The following is a 25505-nucleotide window of genomic DNA, read 5'->3' on the forward strand; positions in this document are numbered from 1 at the left end:
AATACAAAATCTCAAGAGACAATAAAAATTATACTGCCACCTCTGGTTTCTACTTCCACCTTTGATGAGATTTACAGTGTTTAAATAGCAATAAAATAACACTGCTCGAATTTGTTTGTGTGTGTATTGGATTATTTTGCAATATTCCTCATTCTTCTCTTTAAATCCAAGTTCACACCTCAAGGTGATGATCTTGGCTTCACAGTACTGCACTAACCCCCATTGTGATGACACCCCCGGTGCAAGGCAGCACAGTCTGAACTAGCTCATTGACTTTCAAGTTGTGATCAGTCATGTTACAGAGATAAATGTATTTTGTTTTTCTTAACATCTCTAGTGGTCTAAGAATCTACTTTATTCTGCTTCTCACTGGGTTACTTTCCCTTGGGTATAATCTTTGTAATACCATGGGTCTTATCATTGCACAGTTTTCTGATCCTGACTTTGCCGCTCAGTGGATTAAACACAAACTCTCCGCAGAGGCTGTGGATCTTAAGAAGGTATGTTCCCTCCAGAGCTGCAGGCTCTTGGGGTTTAACTTCACTCTAGAGGGCTTCGCTTTTGAATGCACAAGTGGCAGCTAGGGGTCTTCTCAGAAAAGAACCAGGTACTCTGCCTTTGTACCGTTGCAACGTGCCAATCTTGTCTGCACATTCATCGCCAAAATACCCTCCAAGAAGTCTTCGATGGAACCTTGAATAATCTACCACGAAACTCAGAGGCCTCTCCTTTCTGAGGTAGCTTGATAAAAATGGCAACTTTCGAGGTGGAAACAATGTTAATAATCTTAATAGCATGATTGCACACTTACCACAATTCTATCAGAGAACCCTCTGCTCAAGGCAAATTGTTTTGCTACATTTAGAATGATAGAGATCACACGTTGTTCTGAAGAAGTACTGTTAGTGGAATGGAAGTTGGAACATCAAATATAGAAGATATTAGCATATGCAAAGGGTTCTTTCAACACTCTTTGCTCCGATCTACGCCGAAGCGCACCTACAAGATCACTGAGCCATGTTATTACCAGCCATCTGGTCATCACCACAGACCATAAAACATTTTCTACATAGGCCACACTATAAACCCACACTCTATCCATCCATTTTACATTGATGTTATGGATAATCTTAAAATATTCTATCCTGCAGTCTTCTTCACTCCACGCTCAAGGGCAGCTACAGATGATCCAATAAGTGTGCACCATCATGCACTACACCAAAACACTTCTTACAAAGGCCACACTATAAACACCAGAATGCACAATGATGTATAAGGGTGCACCACTCTATCGCTCACTACTCCACAACACTAAAAGCTAGAGAGACGCAATTTGTGACATGTTAAGGGCAACCGTGTGGCCACCACAAGGGACACCAAAATAGTTCCAACATAACCCACTCCCTAAACCCACCGTCTTCCAACCAAGCAGGACCCACTGAGTAGCATGTGACGTGTCCATCGAAAAGTGCTTTGAAGCCTAGGCACGGGTGTGAGGCACTACACATACCTGGCTCTGTCTGCTTTGCTCTCTCCTGTCTACCTTTCCCCCACTTCCTTCCATTCCTCATATGAGGTGTGTCTTGGCTATGCTACGAGCTAATATCTTATATTATTGTGTAAGATCACGTTTTTTTCCTAAGCATATACTGGTAATTGCAACTGTAACTGATGTAACTATGCAGCAATGTTTTGAAACAATGTCCTATCTCATCTAAAGCGCTCTGATACCACTGGGTCTAGCCAGCGCTAAAATAAAACTTTTAAAATAAATAAATAAATGCAAAATACAATGCAATACGCGTTTGGGTGGAGGAGGATAATATGAAAAATAGATGAAAAAATATATTTTTTTAAGCATCACTTCTTAAAGAAACTTTCGAATTTTTGCCTAAAAGTCATATCTAAAACACTTCATGACAGCTGATTTCCAAATATTTAAAAAAAAACAAAGAGCTGTTCTTACCTGAGAGGGTGGCGAACTGCTTGTGAAGCTGTTCTATAATGTCCACTGCCACCAGAGGCCTTATCTCCTGCTGCATGATTTCATCTGTGGAGAAAGGGAAAGGGGCCCCGTGAATACCAAAGATGCGTCAGAAGTGAAAGCAAAGAAACGCACGCTGCCCCAGCGCGGTGCACCACAAAGGAGGCCCTCAGAGGCTGACAGGGCCCGGCGCGCGCGGTGTGTTAGCGCATGACTCGCGAGAGGAAGGCTCTGACGTCCGGGGAAACCCGAGCACGCGCCCTACTGTAGTGCTTTGTGTGCAGGGCAATGTTTCCAAATGAAACATGGGCTGTGCATTTTATAAAGCGTGTCATAAATGTATGCATTCATAAATCATTCTTCTGGTTCGTGTACCGAATTGTACAATAGGTGAGAAAATGATAGCAAGCATCAGTTAAATATGCCAAAATATTCTAGGTATATGAGTAGAAAAGATGTTTATCCTTCACACATAGATCAAGACTACAAATTAGTTATGAAAAATATATTTGTGATTTTATTGATATTCATCACTCATTTTTTTGTATATATGTATATATTTATTTTTTTAGGTTCCTTCATTATATTCATTTCATTTTTTCTAAAATTGAAAACAGTACAATGTCAATAACTATTAACAGAAAAGGATAATAAGTCACATATATCCAAAGCAATCATGACAAGAAAGAGTGTTATCAAATTCATACTGCAATCCAATAGTTTTGATCAAAAAATTTTTGAAAATACGGTTGATTTGTAGTTGATGAGAGCAATGGGGTAGATGGAAGCTGCGCGCGTTTTGGCAAAACTGCCTTCATCAGGGGACCGTCTATTGCAATACAACTATGTGAAACATGAAAATAACATCAAGAACCAGGGTTACAATTCTGTAATGTGTACATATGCACCTAGAATATCGGTCAACAATTTAATTAAAAAAAATAATATATGGGTAATACCGGCTAATTTCACACTCAGAAGAGAGCATGATTTTGTTATAAATAATACACTTCTTATTTATCTGCACATTATGCAATCGTGTACCGAATTCTCCAGACTGTTGGCCACGGGCCCCTTCAGAGCCTGGCCTCTTACAACGGTCTGCAGAAACCTACCCTGTTTAATTGTCATTTTTTTAAACCCTGTGCAGTTTCTGTGCCTTTTCATGTTTCTACCCAAAAAAGCAGGGAAATGGGATTTGAGAAACAATGGAACATTATTATTTTGGTAGCAAAGCAGGCTTCTTTGAAGCGCAGACTGAAAGGAAGCCAGGCACAGCTGTAGGTGCAGACACAAAGAGGGGGGGGGGGGGGGCAGCTTTTTGGGGGGACTCCAATCTGTCCTGCCGTCGAGTGAACTTGCGCCGACCCGGCTGTGTGTCAGATCTTGTAAATAATGCAAGCAAGCGGATGTCTGGAGGCTCGCCTCTTCGTGAAATGCGTGCCTGTGGTTATAATTTCTGCGACACAAGCTCTGTTGGCATCAGGAGGCTACCACAGCCGCAGGCACAAAGTCCAGTTTATCATTAAAACTAGCATCACCTGGAAGACGTGAAGGCCCCCGAGGCGAAAGCACCCTATTGGGTATTGGCTGAGTTTTCTTTTTAACTTAAAAACTGCAAGTAAGAAAAGGATCTCTGACAAAACCGGTTACCCATTGACCTTTTTATATTATATGCATTTTGTGATGTTAATGGGACACGTTCTTTGCAGCAGGCATGTTAACCCTCTGTCCTATGATAAAGTCCACATTTGTAAAGCGCACAATCACCCGTAAGGGTCTCTAGGCGCTCGGGGGCCTTCGGGAAGATTAAGCAAGCTATTGCCCAGAGTCACATGGTGCTGGGCTGACCTGCCGCCGGAGCCAGGGATCGAACGTGGTCCCCAGATTCCAGTGTCAGTCGCCCTGGCCGCGGCGCCACACCTCTTCCCTTGAAGAGTCAAAACTTTGATCAGTCAAAACTTTCCGTAGACAAAGCTCTGGACTCTCTCTGGGAAGAACATTAATAACTGGAGTTGTCATTTTAATTGCGGGGAGAAAGTACGCTTTTAAAGCGATTAACATGGCGCCCCCACCACCCCAAGTCAGCGCCCGGTGCGGTGGCACCGATCGCACCGCCCTAGAGCCGGCCCTGCCTGAGATGGCGCTAGCTCCTTGTTCATTGCACATATAGCTCTACTACTGGAATGCTTTGTACTGTGCAATGTTTTCTATCCCAGCTGTTTTTGCATAACGTCAATAAAATGTCTGATTATTTGAAACAAGCATTGCCACTGGTCTGTATTGTATTTGGTGGAGAGGCCCCATGAAATGGTAAGGTGAACAGGAACATTTATTTTTTAAGAACCGGTCACGTGGCAGAGCTCACGATAACAAATAACGTCCTGTCAGGTGGTTACCCTCCACGTGAGATCCCAACTGTCACTTCCAAATCTCTCAGAACGTTTCTTCCCGAACATTCCATTCTCCTCAACGGAAACAGTCACCACAGGCGCGCACGCACACGCAAGCACGCTGCAGGTTTGTTAATGCTCTGTCCAACGGTCCAAAGATTGACACGCCCAATATGACCACCAAGGTGGCCTTTGGAGTCCTCCATTTGTCGGTGATGTGGTTATGGCCTTCTTTCTTTTTTTCTCCCTATGAAAGACGTACTTATGTACAGGACACAAGTCCTATAAAAAGAAGTGTGTGTGTGTGTGGGGGGGGAGGGATTAGGGGCTGACGTCACGAAAGGTGCCTTGCACCATCAGACTCATTGCATCCCCTCGCTCACCCCATGGATGCAATTGCATCAGAGAAGCCAGCGTGTGAGCAGCGTTCTGAATGAGCTCCAATATCGCCCCCAGAGAGGCCAAAGAGTAAATGTGAGGCTCCATTTGCTCCAGTTATCGAGCTCCCTATAAAATAAGTGGGGGGCGCCGTCCTCCCGCGTGGTACCCCGACTGGAGCCCTGCTTATGTATCACTGCTGTGCCTGGTGGCTTCAAAGTGGGCAGCTAGTCATTGCCCACTGATAAGCTCTTCGTTCTCTCCTTTTTTTAAAGGCTATGTCAACAGGGGGGATGCAAATATATGGCTTTCACTGATTGTATTCATCTCTGTATTTATATATTCTTGTAAGACTTCTGTAGAGTGCCAACACATCACCCTCTTCCAGGGCTTTAAGTGGGATGAAAAAACTGGGGGGGGGGGGGGTCTCTCAAATAGGCTACGGCCACCCCAACATGTACAGTTTAGGCCTTAAACATATGTTCTGTTAAGGAGCCAGGGGGGAATACTGCACGGCATCCCTGGTCTCCTTTGGAGCGCTGGTTTTACATGACCCGACAAATCCTTGCGTTACTCTCATGCAGTTCTTAATATAAAACGCATGAAAGCCAGTGGCGGCTCCTTCACTAAGGTGGATCCAGTTCATGTTCCAGTCTCATTTTTTGGCCGATATGTTTAGTCATTTGTTGGCAGTAGTGTCCCACGTGTGCTGATGCAAATTGCAATGTTGCTGATGCAAGGAGAAACGCTCTACAAGTTAATACATTTTACTTGACAGGTCAAATATTTTCAAGGCTCGGCTAGTGCAGGGGCAGAGGCAGCAGTGGTGGCTCCTCTGCTATGGTGGAGGAGCGTTACCCCACTGCTTTTGAGCAGTGAAAAGTGAAGGAAATATAACATGATAATAACTTTAAGTATAACTTTAAGTTATTATCATTTTATGTTTCCTTTGCAGGCAGGCGGGTGGGTGGGGCTGCTCTGCTTCCGGATCAGGGCAAGGAAAGAGTGGTTTCCCACTCCTAAGTGCGTAGTGACTGCTTGGTTGGGCCTCTGCATTGCAGCGTTGTGATTGATCAAGGGAGCCTGGGTGCCTACAATTCACAACGCTGAAATGTAGCGTTGTGATTGTTCAGGGGAGCCAGGCTGTTCTTCTTGGCTTCCTGTCCCACGAGGAGAGCAGGAGCAGAGACGTGAGACCCGGCGGCAAGACAAAGTAAATGAATATATATATATATATATATATATATATATATATATATATATATATATATTCCATTGCGCAATCCCAGCCCCCCCCCCCCAACTCTCCCCCTCCCAGCCCCCACCACGCCACCCGGGGGTCATGTCGGCCGCCACTGAGAGACTGGCAACTATAAATTACCTACATTTCAAATCCTGACCTGACATAGGTCAAATTTTCCAATTATATCACATAGCATAACTATTTGCACTGCATCTAGTTATTGATGTACTGGCCATATTTTTTGTGTTACTTAGAGCCGGTTCAAGACCATTTCCTTTGACTGTCCAGCCGCAATTCATGAGCTGACGAACAATTAGGTGCTCCTTTGTTATGCAGTCCTGATGAAGACCCCATTCTAAGGCCGGATTCACCTTGATCTCCCCAGGGGTCGAAACGTTGACAACTACTACCACACAAGCCCCGACAACTGAGAACCTCTATCAGTGTCCATATTATGCTATGTGATATAATTGGAACATTTGACCTATGTCAGGCCAGGATTGGTCTCACTATGTGAATTTGATGTATTTATGCCACACCACCTTTCCCTTGTCCTTCCTCACACAATCACTCTGACCCTTAAAACCCCGTCGTTTTCCCCAGCACTAGTGCACCTTTCTCTGATTTGATTGATTGGAGATGGGAGAGCAACTGCGTTGCCAAACCAAAAGTGAATTTTTGCTGAAAAATAAAATTGCATTCAGTGCAGATCAACATACAGTGGTAGTGTGAATGCTGCTCTTTATTTCTTTTTGTTTTAAAAAAAGATTGCTACTGTGACCATTTGTTTATTATACTGTAAGTTTAACCCGGGTCTGGTAGCATTTCGGGTATCCCCTTTGGCATATAACACTAGATTAAAGCTAGCCTGGCTGATGAGGGGTGATACCCCAAAACCGGTCCTAGGATGCTTGTTTCTGGTCTAGGGAGGATCTGGCTTGGCAGTTCGGGGTGGATGGTTCCCAGGGGGAACAGGGTCAAGACTGATTTGCATGTGGCTGGATCTAAACTGAGGTGGCATGGTGAGCAAAAGACAATGGATTTAACCCAGATCTCTTGACTGGGGGGTGAATGTTTGATTTATTCAGCTCTCTGTCCATCAATTGTGTGTCTTTAATTTTCTAAAAGTGGCATTTTCAAAATTGTGACTTAAAATCTGACTTTACCATTAAAGGTTTTAAATTACAATTCTTTAGAGACCAAACTCGACACTCCTACCTGCTCCGAATTGAACGCTATTGCTTATCAAAAGTAGTAAGGTAACTCAATAATATCCTATGGAAGAGGCAGACCTTGCAGTAGTGAAAAACAAATGGAAGAATTTCTCATTACGAGGACATGCAAAATACAAAAGTATATGTCCAACTTTTTAAATACACTGCACTCTCCCCTATGGGCGCCTTAGACCCTACCCTAGGGGTGACTAAAATGTATTAAAAAGAAACGTTTAGGCCTGGCAAACGGTTTATTTTCAACTATGGTGAGACTCACGCATGCTGTGTTATATCTTTTAATCAGTTTAAACTTTGTTTATGGTGCAAGAAGTCTTCTGACGGACGCGAGCAGACACCATTTGACCCCGCGGATACAAATGATGAACATGTTATATTCTGTCTGCAATTACGTGTAAGACATAAGTTCGCTGTGAAGCAAGCCCCGGATGAAGGGCGCAGCCCGAAATGCGTTGGGCAAATTGATGGGCACAAATGTTTGAACTCAAATGACTAGAATGAAAAAACAAAATCAGATTAAGATTCACTAAATGGATAACAAATAAACTAAAAGTCAAATTGATTACCTTATGCAAGTGAAGAATTTATTCCACCGGTACAGCACAAATCAACAAAATGTTTATTCTGCTTGAAATGGCAATTTAAAACCACAAACACAGGCTGCAATGGCAGGCCTGAGACATGTTTAAAGGGCTATCTAAGTGGGTGTCACACTCAGTGCAGCAGGCCCACTAGTAGCATTTAATTTACAGGTCTTTGGTAAATGTAGTACCACTTTACTAGGGACTTAGAGGTAAGTAACATATATTAATTAGGTGTAAGTCAGTTTTACCATGTTTAAATGAGAGAGCACAAGTCTTTTAGCACTGGTTAGCAGTTGAATGTGCGCAGAGATTTAAAAGCCAACAAAAACAGGTTCAGAAAGCAGAAGGGTGAAGGCAAAAGGTTTGGGGATGACCCTGCGAGAGGGCCAAGTCCAACATGCATTATCTCACATAACCTTCTTGATATTTTGTGTAATTACACAAAAGCAAATCACCCCTACTCTGAAGTAACCACAAGACAGAATACGCTCAACAAAGCAGCAAGTGATGCATAGTCAAGGGATCAATGAAATGTACTGAAAACTAATGAGAGCAGAAATAACGAGTATGGGTCAACACACAGCAAGGCTGAAACCCTGTTGCGTTGGTGCAAGACCATTTCCTCATTAGAACAGACAGTGAAAGCTAACCCCTACATAGATACAGCAGGTGGTAGATTACCATCCTTCTGAGAGTACAGGCTCTTCAGGTAGCACTGTAATTTAAAGCAACAGGTGGAAACATAATTTCTTGATTCCAAGTAGCAAGGAAATACATCTGGAGTAATAATTGACTGCCATCCAGAAATTACAGAGTGAGTTTCAGGAGCAGTGACAGCAGTGTGCAGTAAAAAAAAGTACTCATCTATCATGGATAGCGTGTGTAGTGGCTATACCTACCAAAGATTCAAGTATCGGCAGCTGGTAATAGTTTTGGCACTTTTTAGAAGCATGCAAGAGCTGATGTTGTCAATCATGGTATAAACTCACAATAGCACACACTCATGTAGTCTTGATCCTCACTCCTGATTTACAAATTGACCTGAGTGTCAGCCGCTCTGGCCTCTCCGCAGTTAACAGCTTTAATACCACTGAATGGCTGCATCTCAATGGAAGACAAACATAGGCCCTGATTTAGAATCTTGGCGGGCGGGTACTCCGTCACAAACGTGACGAATATCCCATCTGCCCTATCACAAGTGAGTTGCTTACTAAGAAACGTTTAATAACGTGGAAGTGATACCCGTCACATTTGTGACTGAGTACCTGTTCACCCAAAATATAAATTGGTCCCACCAATTCTCCCTAAAATAAATATTGCATAAAACCTGAGAATTATAGAAACAGATTTCAATTACTAGGAATCGCATTACCCAAGTGGAGAAGGTAAAACACTTAGAGTAATTGTTGACTTGGTCATGTCTATGGAACATCATACAAATGCTACAGTTTTGTCCTTGAACTATGATATAAAAGTTCAAATATGGATTTTGTCATTCCTCTTGAAAGAGCACAGTACCAAGGTAGCGTGAGTACTGTACTAAGTATGTGATTAGGGTGATCTTATTTTCAATGGTACACATTACCATGTTGGACATTCATTTCCTGTAATGCAGAAATATATGGTAATGCTTAGGCTTGGTGACTGGGAGTGCGACAGGTGATCCATAACACATGTATTGATATAATGTACTGATTACGCAGCCAGAGGCAACAACCTATTCCACCCTTCTCCAACTCATCATGACCAACAGAAGTCAATAAAAACATTGTGCCATTCTCCCCAGAAGACCCGACGGGCACACTTTAATCACTAGAAGGCACTCCTACAATGCTGACACCTTAATATTGACAAAACTGTCCTACTCCAAGGAAACTATTTCATATGTCCTCAGGATGGCCCCAGTCTCCTAAAAAAACAAATACTGATCAAGACAACCTCAATTATAATCCGATCATGTACCTTACCTTCCTGAGAAAGGTCATGGAAAAGGCTGTCGCCACCAGCTTCATGACAAAATCAGACTCAATGACCGCCTGCAGAACTAACAATCTGGCTTCAGACACTAATACTACACAGAGAAAGAAACCTTCCAAATATTTTTACAATGCCCTTGAAATCACCAATGACATTACCCAGGAAATGAACAATACCCAGCTCTACCTGAAGATCACCTTTAACCATGACAACACCAAATTGAATAATTCTCTTGCCCCCACCCACGGGCACATCTCAAAGTGAGCCCTCCCAGGATGGAGTTCGCTCACATCATCAACACTAGCATATAACCCCAGGCGCAGAAATAGCTCGACAAGTTGAACCTCGATGGTTCAGTATTCAACTCATGAACAGCGCCTAATCATTTACTTCCCCCGTTGATTCTAACCTCAGCTTCAAAATCAACACTGTGCATAAGAAAAAGACAACCTGGCATCAACTGTCCATACTCTACAGAGTTAAGACATTCCTCCAAGACGACAACTTCAGAACAGACATCCAAACTCTAGTGTTATCCCACCACAACTGAGGCAAAGCTCTACTGTCTGAAATCCCAGATCTGCCTTCTCTGAAAAGTGCTCTCCATACAGAAGCCTCATCAAAGGTCTCCAGTGGTTTGACAGGATTACATCCACCAACATAGATGCCCTCTGACTCCCCCTCTCAGCATGCATCACCTTCACGACCTGTTGCATGACTCGTAAGGCCATACGCTTTGGCACCACACAGTATATAGCAACTAAATTTAAGACATCAGCGGGATCTTCCAAGATACGCTGCAGCAACATTGCCAAATGAAATGGACTAATAGAACAACAGATGGAAAAACCTTAGCACCAGATCTTCTTATGTTGTGCTCCAAGAGTATGGAATGCTGTCCCACTTAGAATATGTACTCTTTCTCTTTCAATACAGAAAAAAATCAAGACACATCTTGTTGATGAGTAACTCCCAACCACATCTCATTCCATAAAAACATCCACCCCTTCACACCGCCTTCCCCTACCCGCGTGTGCTCACTCAGTCCCCCAACCCCCGCTTCCTTCTCACTCTGGACCGGCTTCTGATGCTTTCTAGCTGGAATCTAAAACCACTTTCTAATTGAGGAACAAGCACCATATTGATCCCCCGATTGTCAACGTGGTGTCCTTGGAGGCACAAAGTCATCTTCAGCCCCGAATGGGTAGCAATGCTTCTTGCTGAGTTTTCAGGTGTGGATTTTCTTGCTTTCTCTACATGCCTTGCAACAAGACACAAAACATGTATTGGTATCCGTGGCAACTAATAAAGCAATGGCCAAGGAATGGAAAAGGGACAATAACCCCCATCAAGAACAACAAGTACTATGAAAAATCGTGAATTCCACCTTCTCAACAATGTACACAGATTGCAGAAAAGTAAGAACGTTTAAAAAAAAATAAAAGATACTTGAAGCAGAGGAGGACGAGCCATAAGGCAGGCCTGGGAGCAGACTTCATCTTGGAATATAATTTAATGCCAGCGCTGGATTCAATGGGGTTGAGAAACCCTCAGTTTAACATCTGCTGTGGGGAGGGGGTGTGGCACTGAGCCAGTGGACTGGTGAGCTGGGCAAACCTCACTGGTTAGTTCTTTATGGCCTGTCCTGTCTGCAGGTTTGCAGACACTGGCTCATATATATATAATACAGCAAGGGAGTAACAAGCAAGGGCTGTAGGGATTGGCCCAGGTCTGCTAAATGAGCCAAGAGTCATGAAGGATAAAGATACGTGAAGGAAATATGGGGAAAAAAGCAAACAGAGGGGAAAGAGCAGAAATAAGTAATGAAAGAAAAGAAAAATAAAGAGGAGAAAAAAGACAGATGGGTAGTTGGAAATGGTTAGTAAGGAGGCAATAAAGAAAGAAACAAGGTGTGAAGGAAGGGTGAAATGAGTCAAAGGATAGAACGAAAATATTAGAGGAAATATTCAAAGAATGGATGGATTGATGAAATGAAGGGAGAACGTAATGAAGGGTGAAGGGTGTGAAAGGGTGAAAGGAAGGATCGCGTGAAGGGTAGATGGTTGAAGTGTGAAAGGAAGGAGAGAAGTGTAAAAGGATGGACGGAAGTGTAAAAGGATGGATTAAAAGACGGATGATGCAAGGATGGAAGGATAGAAAGAAGAAATGGTACTAAGATTGGTGGCTTGAAGCAAGGGTGAGAAGGTGGATGGAATAGGTGGATGGAATGGCTAGATGGATGGATGGATGGATGGAATGGATGGATGGATACATGGATGGATGGATACATTACATGGATGGATGGAAAGGTGAAAGGAACTCTCTAGGGAGGGTCAGGCTCACGTGCTTTAGTCACTGGGTGCCACTATAGGAGAGCATTTTGTATTTCAGACTATTTTGTTGACAGCGATTTAGTCCAACACTCACTGGAATAATTTGTAGTCACCCCCAGTGTGGTTTTCCTTGAAGTGGGCCCTCCCAGACCATTCATTTTACAGATATATTGGCTAAAGCTTTAAAGGTGTTTCAAACTCTTCTTAAGTACTGTATGGTCTGGAAGATCCATTTTGATTAGCACCAAATCATGTAGGTATCTATATGAAAAGTGCTTTCTCCCTCAGCCTCAGGGATGCTTTCCAGGATAAAGTGGCTAATGATCGCTGAGCCCACCTAGCTCTGAAATCTTCCTAGACCACCAGGGCTTTTACCTGCATCACTTAGGGCCAGTCCAGCCCTGGCCATTGCCAAATAACAATGACAACTGACCCAATATCTTGACTTTGTAGATGGGTGTTTTAAATAGATCCCTTTAACCACCAGGCAAACATACCTTAACTATACAATACTGTCCAAATACTATTTGGATTTCATACTCTAAATGTACAAACTGTACATTGATCGTATCCAATAATGATCAAAGTCTCTTATCTCTAGCTGAATCAACTTTTTTGTGGACAGGAGATACATTTCACCATAATAAAGTTGTTTTGAACCACTTGGCAGGGTAAGCTCAGGACACAGAATAAATGCCATGTCAGGAAAGGAGAAAGACCAAGGGGCTCACAGAGACAAAGCTTATTTCCATATAGCACTCAAACATTTCTCCCAAGATAGTGATTTTAATAATATTTAAAGAGAGCGCTATGGCTTTAGATACCTGTCTAGCTGTCACCTACTTGATAGCAGTCTGACCCACTCACACCATGAAACATCACTTCAGTGCTCAGCTGTTAGTAGATATCTGAGTTACTCCAAGGACAAACTCTGCTATTGTTCATCAATAAATGGTGTATATTGAAAGGGCTAGGCCTCATAAATGTGATTTTTTTGCTAAACTTTGTATTACTTCAAGGTATTTATTCTGTTTTTTTGTTTACTTTGATTTTTTCTCTTCTTGTGCGTATATTTTTTTATTATTACTGCAGTTTTATCTTGTGTATATTTTTCCTTGCTCCCCTTTTTTTCCTTCTTTCCTTTCTGTCCTTTAATGTTCCCTTCTTTTTTCCTCTCTCTTTTTTCCTTCTTGGGTAGGTATAACCCCTCAAACCAATTTTCTTTCCTCATCCTGCTGCTCCCTTTTCAGTTTTTTGTAATCATTTTTCTGTCTAAGTTTTCTTTTCTTTTCCTTTTTCTACTTTATATGGGGAAGGGAAACCCACATATTTCCTTTTTACCTATTCCTGCCCTTCCTCTTTGTTTCTACTTACTTAAATTATCTAGGGCCATACATACAACGCTTTATTGGAGGTCACATATGCCCTGAATCCCAGAATTAGGCAGTTTGTGACCGTAAAAAAGGAATTTTTAATGTACAAAAAACACATTGCGATTCTGTAACTTGTTACCGAATCGCAATTTGGCTTTGGAAATCAGTATTTGGAAGGGGCCTGTTAAGGGCATACCCTCCAAATACCGAATCGCAACTGAATTCCAGTTGCAAAACATTAATATTTTACCATCTCCTCGTAGGAGGTGATAAACCATTCGCAAATGGGAAGGGGTCTCCAGACACCCTTTTTCCCTTTGATAATGTAAAAAAGATATATTTTTTAAGAGCTGGCAATGGCCCTACAGCCTACTGCCTACTCTTAAATAATTAAATTTTAAGGGTTCATGAGTAGCGTCCTACTTGAGAGAAAAGCACTTCAACACCCATCAGGGGTAATAGGTGCCACATGAATGCAAACCTTTCTTCCATTTTATCACTCCACTACCCTTCTCACTCCAAAAAACTGACTAATATCCACCACTCAAATTACTTTCATATTTCACCATACTAATTCAGCACTAATGCTTTATGGGTTTCCGGAGTAGCGTGCTTCAACACCCCATCAGGGTTAACAAGCGCTATATACATACAAACCTTTTTTCCCCTCTTCAATCCTTCTGCTATCCTTCCGAATCCAAATAACTGACTAACCTATCCACCACTTAAAATTTTCTTGCATGTTGCAAAAAATAATTGTTGTATTTAAAAACTATCACAGGCATGGCATCCCTGTGATGGCAGCTATACATATTAGGTCTCACACTGACACCTGCCTCATTAATATTCATGCAGTAGGTCGATTTGTGACCTCACTAAGAATCGCTATTTTAAGAATAAGTCTTTAGTGTATTAGGAATTGCGATTTCCTAATTGTGATTCGGTAAAAGTTGCAATTTGAAAATCACTGTTTCTAATTTATCTACATTTGGCCCCTAGTTCTTACCCTTCCTTATGTAGAAATAAATTCAAAGTCTTATTATTTTGACATTATAAATATCTATTTTTGGGGGCGGAAAGTAGTCTGTCACATCCATAGAGTTGAATTTGAAAGAGACAATTTCATTGTATTGAGATAAAAACATTTACAGAGCAACCCCCTCATTAAAAAAGGTCTTAATGTATCTGACCTGTAAAATTGTCAGGTACTGGAGCTGCTGATTTTTCACTGCTTCACTACATTTAAACATTAATAGTTATTACTGTGAAGTCTTGCAATAATTACAGGCAAAGATACTTGGAGTTCAAGTCTATTGTTGAAAACATCTGTAAAGACACAGACTTTAGCTCTGGTAATCTCATTAACACTGTTCTGTTTTTTCCTCAACTGTTTCGAAAACAGGTATAAATACAAAGGAAATGCCTATAATATTATTATGTCTGTAACAGGGAGGTGTGCCAGGACCTGAATTGTTTCGACGTTTTGAGTTTGCGCTAGACCAAACTGTTTCTTTTCATTTGATCCGGTACTTTATTTGTACCTTTTTATTCAACCTTTTTTCAAATTCTTTGTTGCATATTTTAAACTGAAAGAGACAATAAAGTCTATGTACAGAAAATACTTAGGTGCATGTGATTAACAAAACTTAAAAACAACAAAATCGTGTTCTGACTGCACAATCTGAATAAACATTGGTGTGAAAAAATCATTAGTGTGGGAAATCTTCAATAAAACATCCTAATATCTTAGAATCCTTGTGTTGTCTATTGCATCCAAGACAAAATCCAATTTCACATATAGATATTATTAAATATTCTACAATGTTGTGTGTATCAACTTTACAATTAAGAAATTATAGAAAAACACGAGGAAAGCATTAGTGTCAAATACATGAGACTTTTCCTCTATATATAGACCAAAAAATAAATTCATAAATGATGATTTTTGGGAGTTCTTGGACCATTTCACCAATACATTATTTAAAATAACTCTTCTGAAACGTATAGTCATAATAAGACTTCTAACGTTATGTGGAATTTGAAAGGATAAATATGTCCAGACTAATCCTAATGAAATATTATTACATATAGTGGGATCTATGACGGTACAACGCGTACCGTTACAACGCGTCCCTTTACGACGCAGTTTTAACAACGCAAGTCGTTACAACGACTTGCGTTAGGGGGACGCTGATAGTGAATAGTTTAATTTACTATTCCAACACCAGTCCCCGTGGATAGTAGGCAAGGTGTTGGATAGTAAATTAAACTATCCCCTATCCTAGAGCGCCCTCCAGCGAAAGTCGTTGTAACGACTTTCGTTGTTAAAACTGCGTCGTAACGTACCACGTTGTAGCGGTTCCGTTGTAAGGGATGTTTCCCCATATAGTGTTATATGGTTTCAGAGAATCACAGTGATCCTTATCCAACTTAAAGCTAAGACGCAAAGATCGAGATTTTGAAGAAGAGTCGGAAGTGCACTAGTGGCTATCCTTTTAAAAGACACAAATTTGCAATCAAAAAATGTTCTTCATATAAATCTAACTTTTGGGTGCTTGTATTTGGGTTTTCCTCGCTTTGTCTGCATTTGTGGTTTCTACCCAAAGGAAATAAATAAATTAGAGCTCTGACTTATAACCTGTCACTCCTAAAAATTTGCCTGAGGGCATGACCAATTGGTTTTTTTCTCAATGATGCACAGCATCAGTTAAAGAAATGAAAACAAAAATGTGTAGACTTGTATGGGGATCATGTCATTCACGCATATTCATGGTGAAGCAGCACATGTCTAGGTCATCAAACTGGGTTGCTGCAGCATCATGAAGCATGTAATGGCACATGTGCGTGCATGTGTGATGGCACACGTGTGAAACCCCATTTTTTTTACTGATACTATTGAGCATTTGCAAAAATTATTGACAAAGCCAAAGAGGTCTTCACTGGGAAAGCGAAAAGGCCCAACCTATTAAATTTGACACTGTTTGTTTTTGTACGTGTGTGCACACATTTTGTGGTGCGGAAGGGAGGTGTGATGGAGGGGACTTGGTCGATTTCCCCAAGGGTATCTTAATTTCTAGGGCAGGTCCTGATGGCAGATCACATTCAATTCAAGTTCTCAGAGCTCCTCTCCTATTCTAGCATCTCTCTTCCGGAATAAGCCCCTGTTGAGTTACTTTTACTGGAAAGCTACTTCTTCCGGAAACTTGAAGAATGACTGTTTAATTGAGTCTCTTATAACCTCTGCAAGCGCAGAGAATGGGCTGTGACTACAGACAATTAGGCTGTGATTATTCACTCTCTCTTTTCTGTTGTGATCTCGAATACCTCTCTGTGAGCTAGGCTCTGCTGCTGATATATGCAAGTGTGAATCCCAGCAAGGATGACAAATTAAGTACAAGGGAGGAGAATGGCATCTGTTCACTGATTCTCCCTGTAATCACAATGTTTTCTTAACTCAAACTCCAAGAGAACTAGGACCTGACTTAGATTTCATTGGATGGGTTACTATGTCACAATGGTGACGGATACCCCATCAGCTGAAATATAAATCCCATAAAATCCTATGGGATTTATATTTTGTCGGACGGGATATCCGTCACCGTTGTGATAGAGTAACTTCACCACCGAAATCTAAATCAGGTCCTTAGTTAGTACCCATGTTTTTATAAGGGCATTAGGCCAGATGTGCATATGTTTGTATTTGCGATTACCTAATAGCTCATTTTTGTGATCTGCTACTAGGTAATCGCAAACAGCGTGTTTTACACTGTTTGCGATTCCCAGTGGGCCGCAACTAGACCTCCCTCATTAATATTCATGAGGTAGGTTGCATCTTGCGACCCATTGGAAATCGCTAAAATCAAAGGGATGGTGGCCTGCTGGGGTTAGCAGACTCCAATGTCTGTGACTGCTGTTAAATAAAGCAATATATATATATATTTTTTTAATGCAGCCCGTTTTCCTTGAAGGAAAATGGAATGCGTTTCAAAAAGAAAAATGAAAAGTTATCTTTTAATTTTTTAAGAGGAGGCAGAATCTTAAAAACGTTTTTACAAACATTCACAAAGGGGAAGAGGTCCCTTGGGGACCACTTCTTTTTTGCGAATGGGTTACCTGGGTTACCACCTACTTGAAGTAGGCAGTAAAATGCATATGTTTTGCACTGCATTTCAGCTATTAGGAGGGGACGCCCTTAAAACGCCCCTTCCTAAAGCCGTATCGCAATCCAATTTTGCAATTCAGTGATAGGTTACAAATTGCAAAATAGGGTTCTGTACAATCAAAAAGGCTTTTTTGCGGTCACAAATGGCTTGACTCTGTCAATCAGGCAGTTTGCGAGCTCAAAATAGCTACCTAAATCTGGCCCTTTTTTTTTTTTTTTGCAGGAATAAAGCTTTTTTTTAATATAATGGGCCTCCCCGGACCCAGCAACCAGGAGCACGCATTTCGGCTGAATCAACAGCCTTTATCTCATATAAATACAGTTTTGCGTCATATCAGGACACCGCACACAGTGATACATTTGCGGATTGCAAAGGGGGTCAGTGAAACAAATCAGCACTGGGCAGCAATTCACAGAAACACCACAGCATACACCGTTGGACAATAAACTAAAATCTGGCCCTAAATCACTTAATCAAGCGAGTACAGCAATAGTAACACTAGTAATTGATAGTATTAAGAAATAGCAAAATGCACTACGTAACGTAACTCAGCTTTTGCCTCGTGCTAACTGGCGAGACAATGGGAGCCCGCCTCCAAAGAAATCCCTCTCATGTCAATATTTAATAATATTGGTTAACAAAAGGGGGGGGGTTATGATAGTCCCTGGCCATACTAGGAGGCGTTCTACGCCCCTATGTCTGTTCCTGTGCCCACCCACCCCCATTCCTGTTATTTCCCCTCGCTTGCTGACCGTCCGCCATTATAAAACGGGTTTACCAGTGTGGGAAGGGGGTGGATACATTTTCCAAGTGAGGGTTCTAGAAAGGCACGGTGTGAAGGCTCTTCTGAGAAATAGACAGACACAGCAGGGCCCCTCAGCTCCACCAGAGCCTGTCCCAGTAGAACAGGGACAGTGTGCAACACTGGGGGCCCTTTGTACGCCTGGCGCATGGCCTTCGACCCGCTTTCCCCTTGCACGCTTTCTTGGAGGACGCTCCGAATTAATGAGCTTCGACTCGAGAATCTGCTATACATATTATGTCATCCCCAAATTATGTTCCTAATGTACACAAAAAAGAAACGCGGTTGTCTGGTTGTGGATTCTTTTTTCTTCTGGAGGGCGCGCCTCTATTCAGAACACATGTCAGGCAACTAACTGCAAGCTGTCTCTTGCACACATGTGCACATTGGATAAAGTGGCATTATTAGTGTGATAGCGACTCTGGAAACATGGTACTGTACAATTTATTTAAAATCGTGCAACGCAGCCCAATGTATACTAAATTCATTAATTACTAAATCTAGAAGACCAACATACAGGACAAATACACACACACACACACACACACACATATATATAGCGCCAAGGTAGGCTGCACACAGCTTCAAGGACTGTTGTGCACAGGCCCAGCACTAGGGATACTTTCGGGATGAGTCCGTTGCCCCATAATTCAGGATGTTTTTACACACGCACAGTTCCTAGGATGATTGTTCCCAGAATACAGGGTTATTGACACAGGCTGAGCACTGGGGCTGTACACAGAATACAGGGTTATTGACGCAGGCTGAGCACTGGAGCTGTACTCAGAATATAGGGTTATTGACGCAGGCAGAGCAATGGAGCTGTACTCAGAATACAGGGTTATTGACGCAGGCAGAGCAATGGAGCTGTACACAGAATACAGGGTTATTGACACAAGCAGAGCAATGGAGCTGTACAGAGAATACAGGGTTATTGACACAGGCTGAAGAACTGGGGGCTGTTCTTGGTAGAATACAGGGTTATTGGTACAGGCTGAGCACTGGGGGCTGTTCTTGGTAGAATACAGGGTTATTGACACAGGCTGAGCACTGGGGGCTGTTCTTGGTAGAATACAGGGTTACTGACACAGGCTGAGGAACTGGGGGCTGTTCTTGGTAGAATACAGGGTTATTGGTACAGGCTGAGCACTGGGGGCTGTTCTTGGTAGAATACAGGGTCCCCACCCACTGAATAAAATGCCCGCACTGTGGCGGAATTTGCGCCGCGGTCAACGGGTTAATGCACTCACAACACAAAGTGCTATACTCAAATTGAAAAATGTCTACCAGATTTCATGTGTAATTACAATTTAGAATCCCCCCTGTAGGAACCGTACAGACTAACCTGGGCACAAATTATGTACCCTAAAGTCATATCAAAGTGAGCAATTGACCCTGTAAATGCAGTCTACTCCGAGAATATCTGAGGGACCTAGTGGCCATCTGCACACACGAACAGGCTTTAATCCTAAAAACATCAATGCTCCTACGTGGGCCTACTGGAAACCATGAGGCTTTTTTTAACCCCTTGCCCGCGGCGGTAATTCCGCCGCGGTGCTGAGGGGGAGGGGGGCCGCGCGGCGCCGACATGCTGGTGACGGAACCACTCCGTCACCAGCCACGGGTGGGCTGTGCTAATGACGGAGTGGTTCCATCACGGCCCCGCCCGCCTAATAGAACGCGCCGCGCAGGTGCAAAATCAACGCCACACAGGCGCGGCGGCCGGGCCATGACGGAACCACTCCGTCATTAGCACAGCCCACCCGTGGCTGGTGACGGAGTGGTTTCGTCACCAGCAAGAAGGGGTTAAAGCTTTATCTATTGATGCATACAACACAGTACCAAGGATGGACCGCTATGACATTCAGAGTAGATATTTGTGTCAAAACAAGACATGGCATTTTGCATAGTGTAAATTTTATAATTATAAGTAGAAAAAGAAATAATGAGCATGTCAAAGAGGCAGGATATACCCTCATGCTCCAGTGTATATATCATCCACTACCATTCGATTCACAGACCAGCTACCATTGTGCTTAAGCTACCCTTCGTGTGCACTAATCCTATATGACCCATAAAAGTAGAGTGCCCCTGTTCTTCGTTGTCATTCGCCTCCCTCCCAGCGAGGTATGTTCGCAGCAGGCTACAAATATCCCTAGGGCATGGTCTCTCAGGTAATAGTGTACTGCAATTTTCTGAGATGCTCCCCTTCCTCATGCCATAGCTACTCAATTCTTACCCAGCAGTAGAGCCGGTCCGACAAATTTCTTACTGTTGTAAGGTATTGGTTTAAAATACCACAGCAACGTTGTTTGGTTGTAGTGTCAGGCCACTAATTTCGTTTAGGGTGTCCTATCAAAACTGGATTACGCTAATGGTCTGTATCACTTCTGTTTTAACAACAAGGGTAACCCAATTAAAGTCGGCTAGGGACCTTGGGAGTCAATTATTTATCACAATAGTGGTCCCTAGTGAAGAACAAAAAATTAACAAGGGAGAAATAAATACAGACCCGATCAGTGCTGTATTGGTAAAAACGTATCCAGCCGGACAGAGGTTCAATGTTTAATTTGGTTGAACGGCATTACAATGCGGGCTTTTACCCCGCATGCCATTACAACGCAGTTTTTACAACGCAACTCGTTACAACGACTTGCGTTGGGGGGCGGTGGATAGTGGAATAGTTTAATTTTCTATTCCAACTCCAGCCCACGTTGACAGTAGGGAAGGTGTTGGATAGAAAATTAAACTATTCCCTATCCTACAGCGCCCTCCAGCACAAGTCATTGTAACGACTTGCGTTGTAATAGTAGCATTGTAATAGCAGTGCGGGGTAATGCCCGCGTTGTTATGGATGTTTCCCTTTAATTTAGAGACCGTTTTTTAGGATTCAGCCCCCAAGGATACAAAGACATTAGGACATACAATTTTGTATGTCCTAATGTCTTTCTAGTAGGACACAGGTTTCTGTCCCACTTGTCAGTATCCTTGTGTGCTGAAACCTAAAAAACTGTCTCTAAATTAAACATTGAACCTCTGTCCGGCTGGATACATTTTTACCGATACAGCACTGATCGGGTCTGTATTTATTTCTCCCTTGTTCATTTTTTGTTCTTCACTAGGGACCACTGTTGTGATAAATAATGGTCTGTATCACCGCTCACCTTTGTCAACTAGGAGAAGGAGGAAAGGATTTTTCATTGTGAACTACTTACTCAGCCATTGGCATGTCACCATAATCAACCTGTGCTTACAGTACTGATCATAACCTACTAAAGAATACCTCTTACCTGAAGCACACAACTTCTGGCCAATCAAATCCAGCAGGGAGCAAGATCTATGGGTGGGGCCAGAGCCCCTTTCTTAGTGGTGCTTCATATAGATCCTTTTTATGTTCATCACATAAGGAGTTCCAGAACGGCCAGAAACAGGTTGCAACATTACTGGAGGCTCAGAGAACAGTTATAATACATAGAAAGCTCCAATACATGTATACAAAAGTTTCTTTAACTTTCTTACAAGAGTCTGGTAGTTACATCATTAGTCAACTGTAATAAGACATAGCTACTATATTGTAATAACCTACTGCTGCTTAGTTGTGATGTCACACTGCATGGTAAGTAGTGTCACAGAAATGTAATTGGGCAGAACTAAAACCACTGTTTGAAATATGAGAAAAACTAGTTTTTTGGTTCAGCTGAGCTACTTTTCCCTGAATATGAAGAGTAACTAGCAAAGAACAGACACTTAGCGCTATGTTCATTTTTGAAGTGCTAGAGTCCATTACACAAAAGCAGGAAAGTAGGAATCTGTCCGCGTGTTACATGTGAATTTAAACTTTGTTTCAAAGTGACTTACATTCAACTGGTTATATTTTACAAGACATTATTAGCTGTGAGTTTGGCTTGTTGACTTTTGCATTACAGATTCCAAATGTATTCTAGATACCTACAATCATAGGACTTTCAAATGAAAAAAGAAAGAGACCCAGGAGTAAACTTTTTGAAGAAAAGGCAATGTATAGCTGTGTATTATAGGGTATAAAATAGCCTCTGCTGTGCATTAAAAGTGTATTGTTAATAACCTCGTAGATCTGCAACTTCTTCTAAGGAAATTGTTTGTACAGTGCTTAATTTGAGCCGGTGGTTTAAGTACTCAGCACTTAATTGTCAACACCGGCATTTATGATAGCCTGCCACATGGTGGCGCTGTTTGCCTAATTTAGAAATTAGCACAACAGGTGTTTATTAACTCAATAGACGTGAAAAATTACTAACACCTTCTGCCCAAGCCATTCAAATAGATTTGAGGGCCTGGAAATTGTCTGAATTGTCATACTTGGAGAAGTGTGAGGGTTAGTAGTTGTGTTGGTACTGTCACTGGCAGCACTGGCAGGGGCAATAGGTGGTGCAGGCTGCAGTGGCCCCCGGATGAGGGCCCTGGCACTTTCTTTTTACACAAATTAAGCACTATCAGTTCCTCTATATGGTCACAAAAGTCCTCAGTGGCTAGCAATATCCATATAACGCTGGGAGGAGATGTGATTTAATGGCTTAGTGAACCTGTGGTGAAAAATGTAAATATATGAAATGCAATTGTCAAATATGTGATATAACATAACGTGCATTTGTAAAGCACACGTTCCCCTGTGGGCCTCTTGGCGCTGAATAACAGATGTTTATTATTACCCAACTCAATGGTACTCATTTTATCGACCTCAGAAGGATGAAAGGCTAAATGGACCTGCCGGTATTTGCACCTGTGACCAAGAGGGTGAACACAGGCCCCTCCAGTGGACACATTAATCCACTAAACCACCAGACCAGTGACATGTAACACAATTGTGAAATTCCAAAATAGACATTCCCTGTTTGTTGTACATGATCTCGTAACACACAGCTAGGTGAGTGCTATCTAAAGAAAACACAATACAATGTTTGAGAGAGGTTACTTTATCACATATGTTATACTGATGAGGTCACAAGAGCATCAGCACTATTTAAAGCCGTGTTTTATTGTTCTTAAGATGGGGCTGTTTGCTCATTGGACCCATGCATTCAATGCAGGGATCTGTGCTTGACATCATGGTCACAGGTTCAAACCCTGGCAGGAGTACCCAGCCTTTAATCCTTCTCGGGTAGATAAAATGAGTAACAATGTGCTAAGTATAGATTAACAGCTTATTTACAGGCAGAAAGAGTTCTGGGCTAGCAGTTTTACGAGGCGCTCTTAAAATACCAGAACTTTCGACGGCAGGATATTTTTATCTCTCTTCTTTTCAGAAACAAAAACACAGCGTGGATGGCCCACTAGCATCAGAGTGGGATGTAAATTGAAGCTATGCACACTGTTCTGCCAAACTCGTGTCTTCACCTGACTGTTGCAACATCTCACAGTTGCTCAATGCAGTGTAAAATGTGTTTTGAACATCAGCTTAGGAAAAAAATAATGTTTTCTGCAACCCTGATGGCAGTAGCGATTTCGAATGGGGGCAGCAGGGGGGGACAGATGCTACCCTCGTCTTGATAGCTCCTACCCCAGGCAAAGTACTCGCTACATGGGTCAGAGGTCATGTAGGGAGTGGCCAAAAAAAGAACGTAACATCCTGTAGTGTCCACTTCTCAGTCCCCTTCCAAGCCCCACAGTAGAAGCTAGAAGGCTACTGAGAGGATAGTGGGCCCAGTGGGGATCAGCCCTTTGATGGCAAGGATGCTGGGGGCCAAGTTACTGCAAAAGATCCAGCATGTGCGTTTTATGCTATTGTGTTTGAGCACTAAAAACCCTTGCACTATTCCTGATACTAAAAAGAATAACTCCAACTTCTGAGCAATGGGACATGGATGAATGTATTGATAGATGTTTGACCGTTTTAATGCCCATTGGTGAGTCTGGATTTAATGTTTCTGGTGCATCTGCACAAAGCAAAGGTATGCAGAACAATACACTTTGAATGACTGCGTAAAGAATGCATTTCAGTTTTCTTATAATAAAATTTTTTTGTGTATATTATTTAAACTGAAAACCATTTGAGTTTCAAAAATATTTACTCTGGTAACCGGGCGAGTCATTACTTCGAATTAAGATATTCCAATAATGCATGTGTCCAGGCAGATTCACAGCTCACGTGCAACCCGGAAGGACAGGCAACCATTCGGAAAAAAAATGCATCCAATCCATTGTTTCTGTTTAAGCCTGGTTCATTTCAGTGACAGAGAAGCCTCATTCAACAATATCACGCTGGGAGCTTTGCAGGCCTATGTGGGTTCCCAGGGAGGGGCACGGTCCATAAAGCTTCAGAGGGAAGGACTCAATTTAAGGGGCTTTAACAACAAATTATTTCTGAAGTTTTCCTTCCAGCTGCAAGCAGAGATTGAGACGTCCTGCGGTTTGTTAATGGGTTGTTTCACGGGATTATGGTTTTGTTTTGCTGCCAGCTTTGTGCCTTGCTTCCTTTATTTCCTTGGGATTGAGCCAAACATTTTTATTTGTATAAACAATAAAAACACATATGTTTGCCACAGGCAGTCTGAGTAGGGCATGGGCAGAAGGGAAATATGTTGTAGAGACATATTCTGCACAGTGGAGATAAATACACCATTCTAGCAGAAGAAAACCTCTCCTCTGACCTTTGCAACACATTCTTCACAACACCATTCCAGGTACAGTTCCTGATTTAGAGTTTGGTGGACAGGATTTACAATGCTAGGAAGGCATAGGACAATACTTCTGCCATCTCAAGATACCTTGGCCTGCCAAATTTTGAATTTATTTATTTATTTATTTATAAAGTTTTATATAGCACAAACCTGATCCCGGAGGATATCAGAGCGCTTTACAATTTGAGGCAAAGGTAACAAATCAAAACATGAGTCTAACATGGGGAATCTAATAGGCATTGAATTAGTGCACACGTATCTGCAAGCTCTGCAGACAAGACTAAACTCTCTACATTGGCAGGAACTGCCGTCATGACAACCAGAAAAAAAAAAACTTTATACCATCCACCCTAAATAAGGCTGTGACGTCCTTCCTCAGATAACACC

At 42.1% G+C, this 25505-nt stretch overlaps 1 protein-coding gene across 4 annotated transcripts in view; it reads right to left on the reverse strand.

Annotated features, from left to right (window-relative positions):
• MCF2L2 (MCF.2 cell line derived transforming sequence-like 2) overlaps window positions 1–25505 on the reverse strand; it is a 2082183-nt gene that overhangs the window by 1775719 nt on the left and 280959 nt on the right. For all 4 annotated transcript variants that reach the window (XM_078665987.1, XM_078665986.1, XM_078665989.1 and 1 more), the window contains exon 2: window positions 1967–2050. In XM_078665987.1, coding sequence (XP_078522113.1) covers window positions 1967–2050 — 84 coding nt within the window. The remainder of the gene's footprint in view (window positions 1–1966; window positions 2051–25505) is intronic.

This window comes from Lissotriton helveticus, chromosome 11 (assembly GCF_964261635.1).
Source record: "Lissotriton helveticus chromosome 11, aLisHel1.1, whole genome shotgun sequence".
NCBI lineage: Eukaryota > Metazoa > Chordata > Amphibia > Caudata > Salamandridae > Lissotriton > Lissotriton helveticus.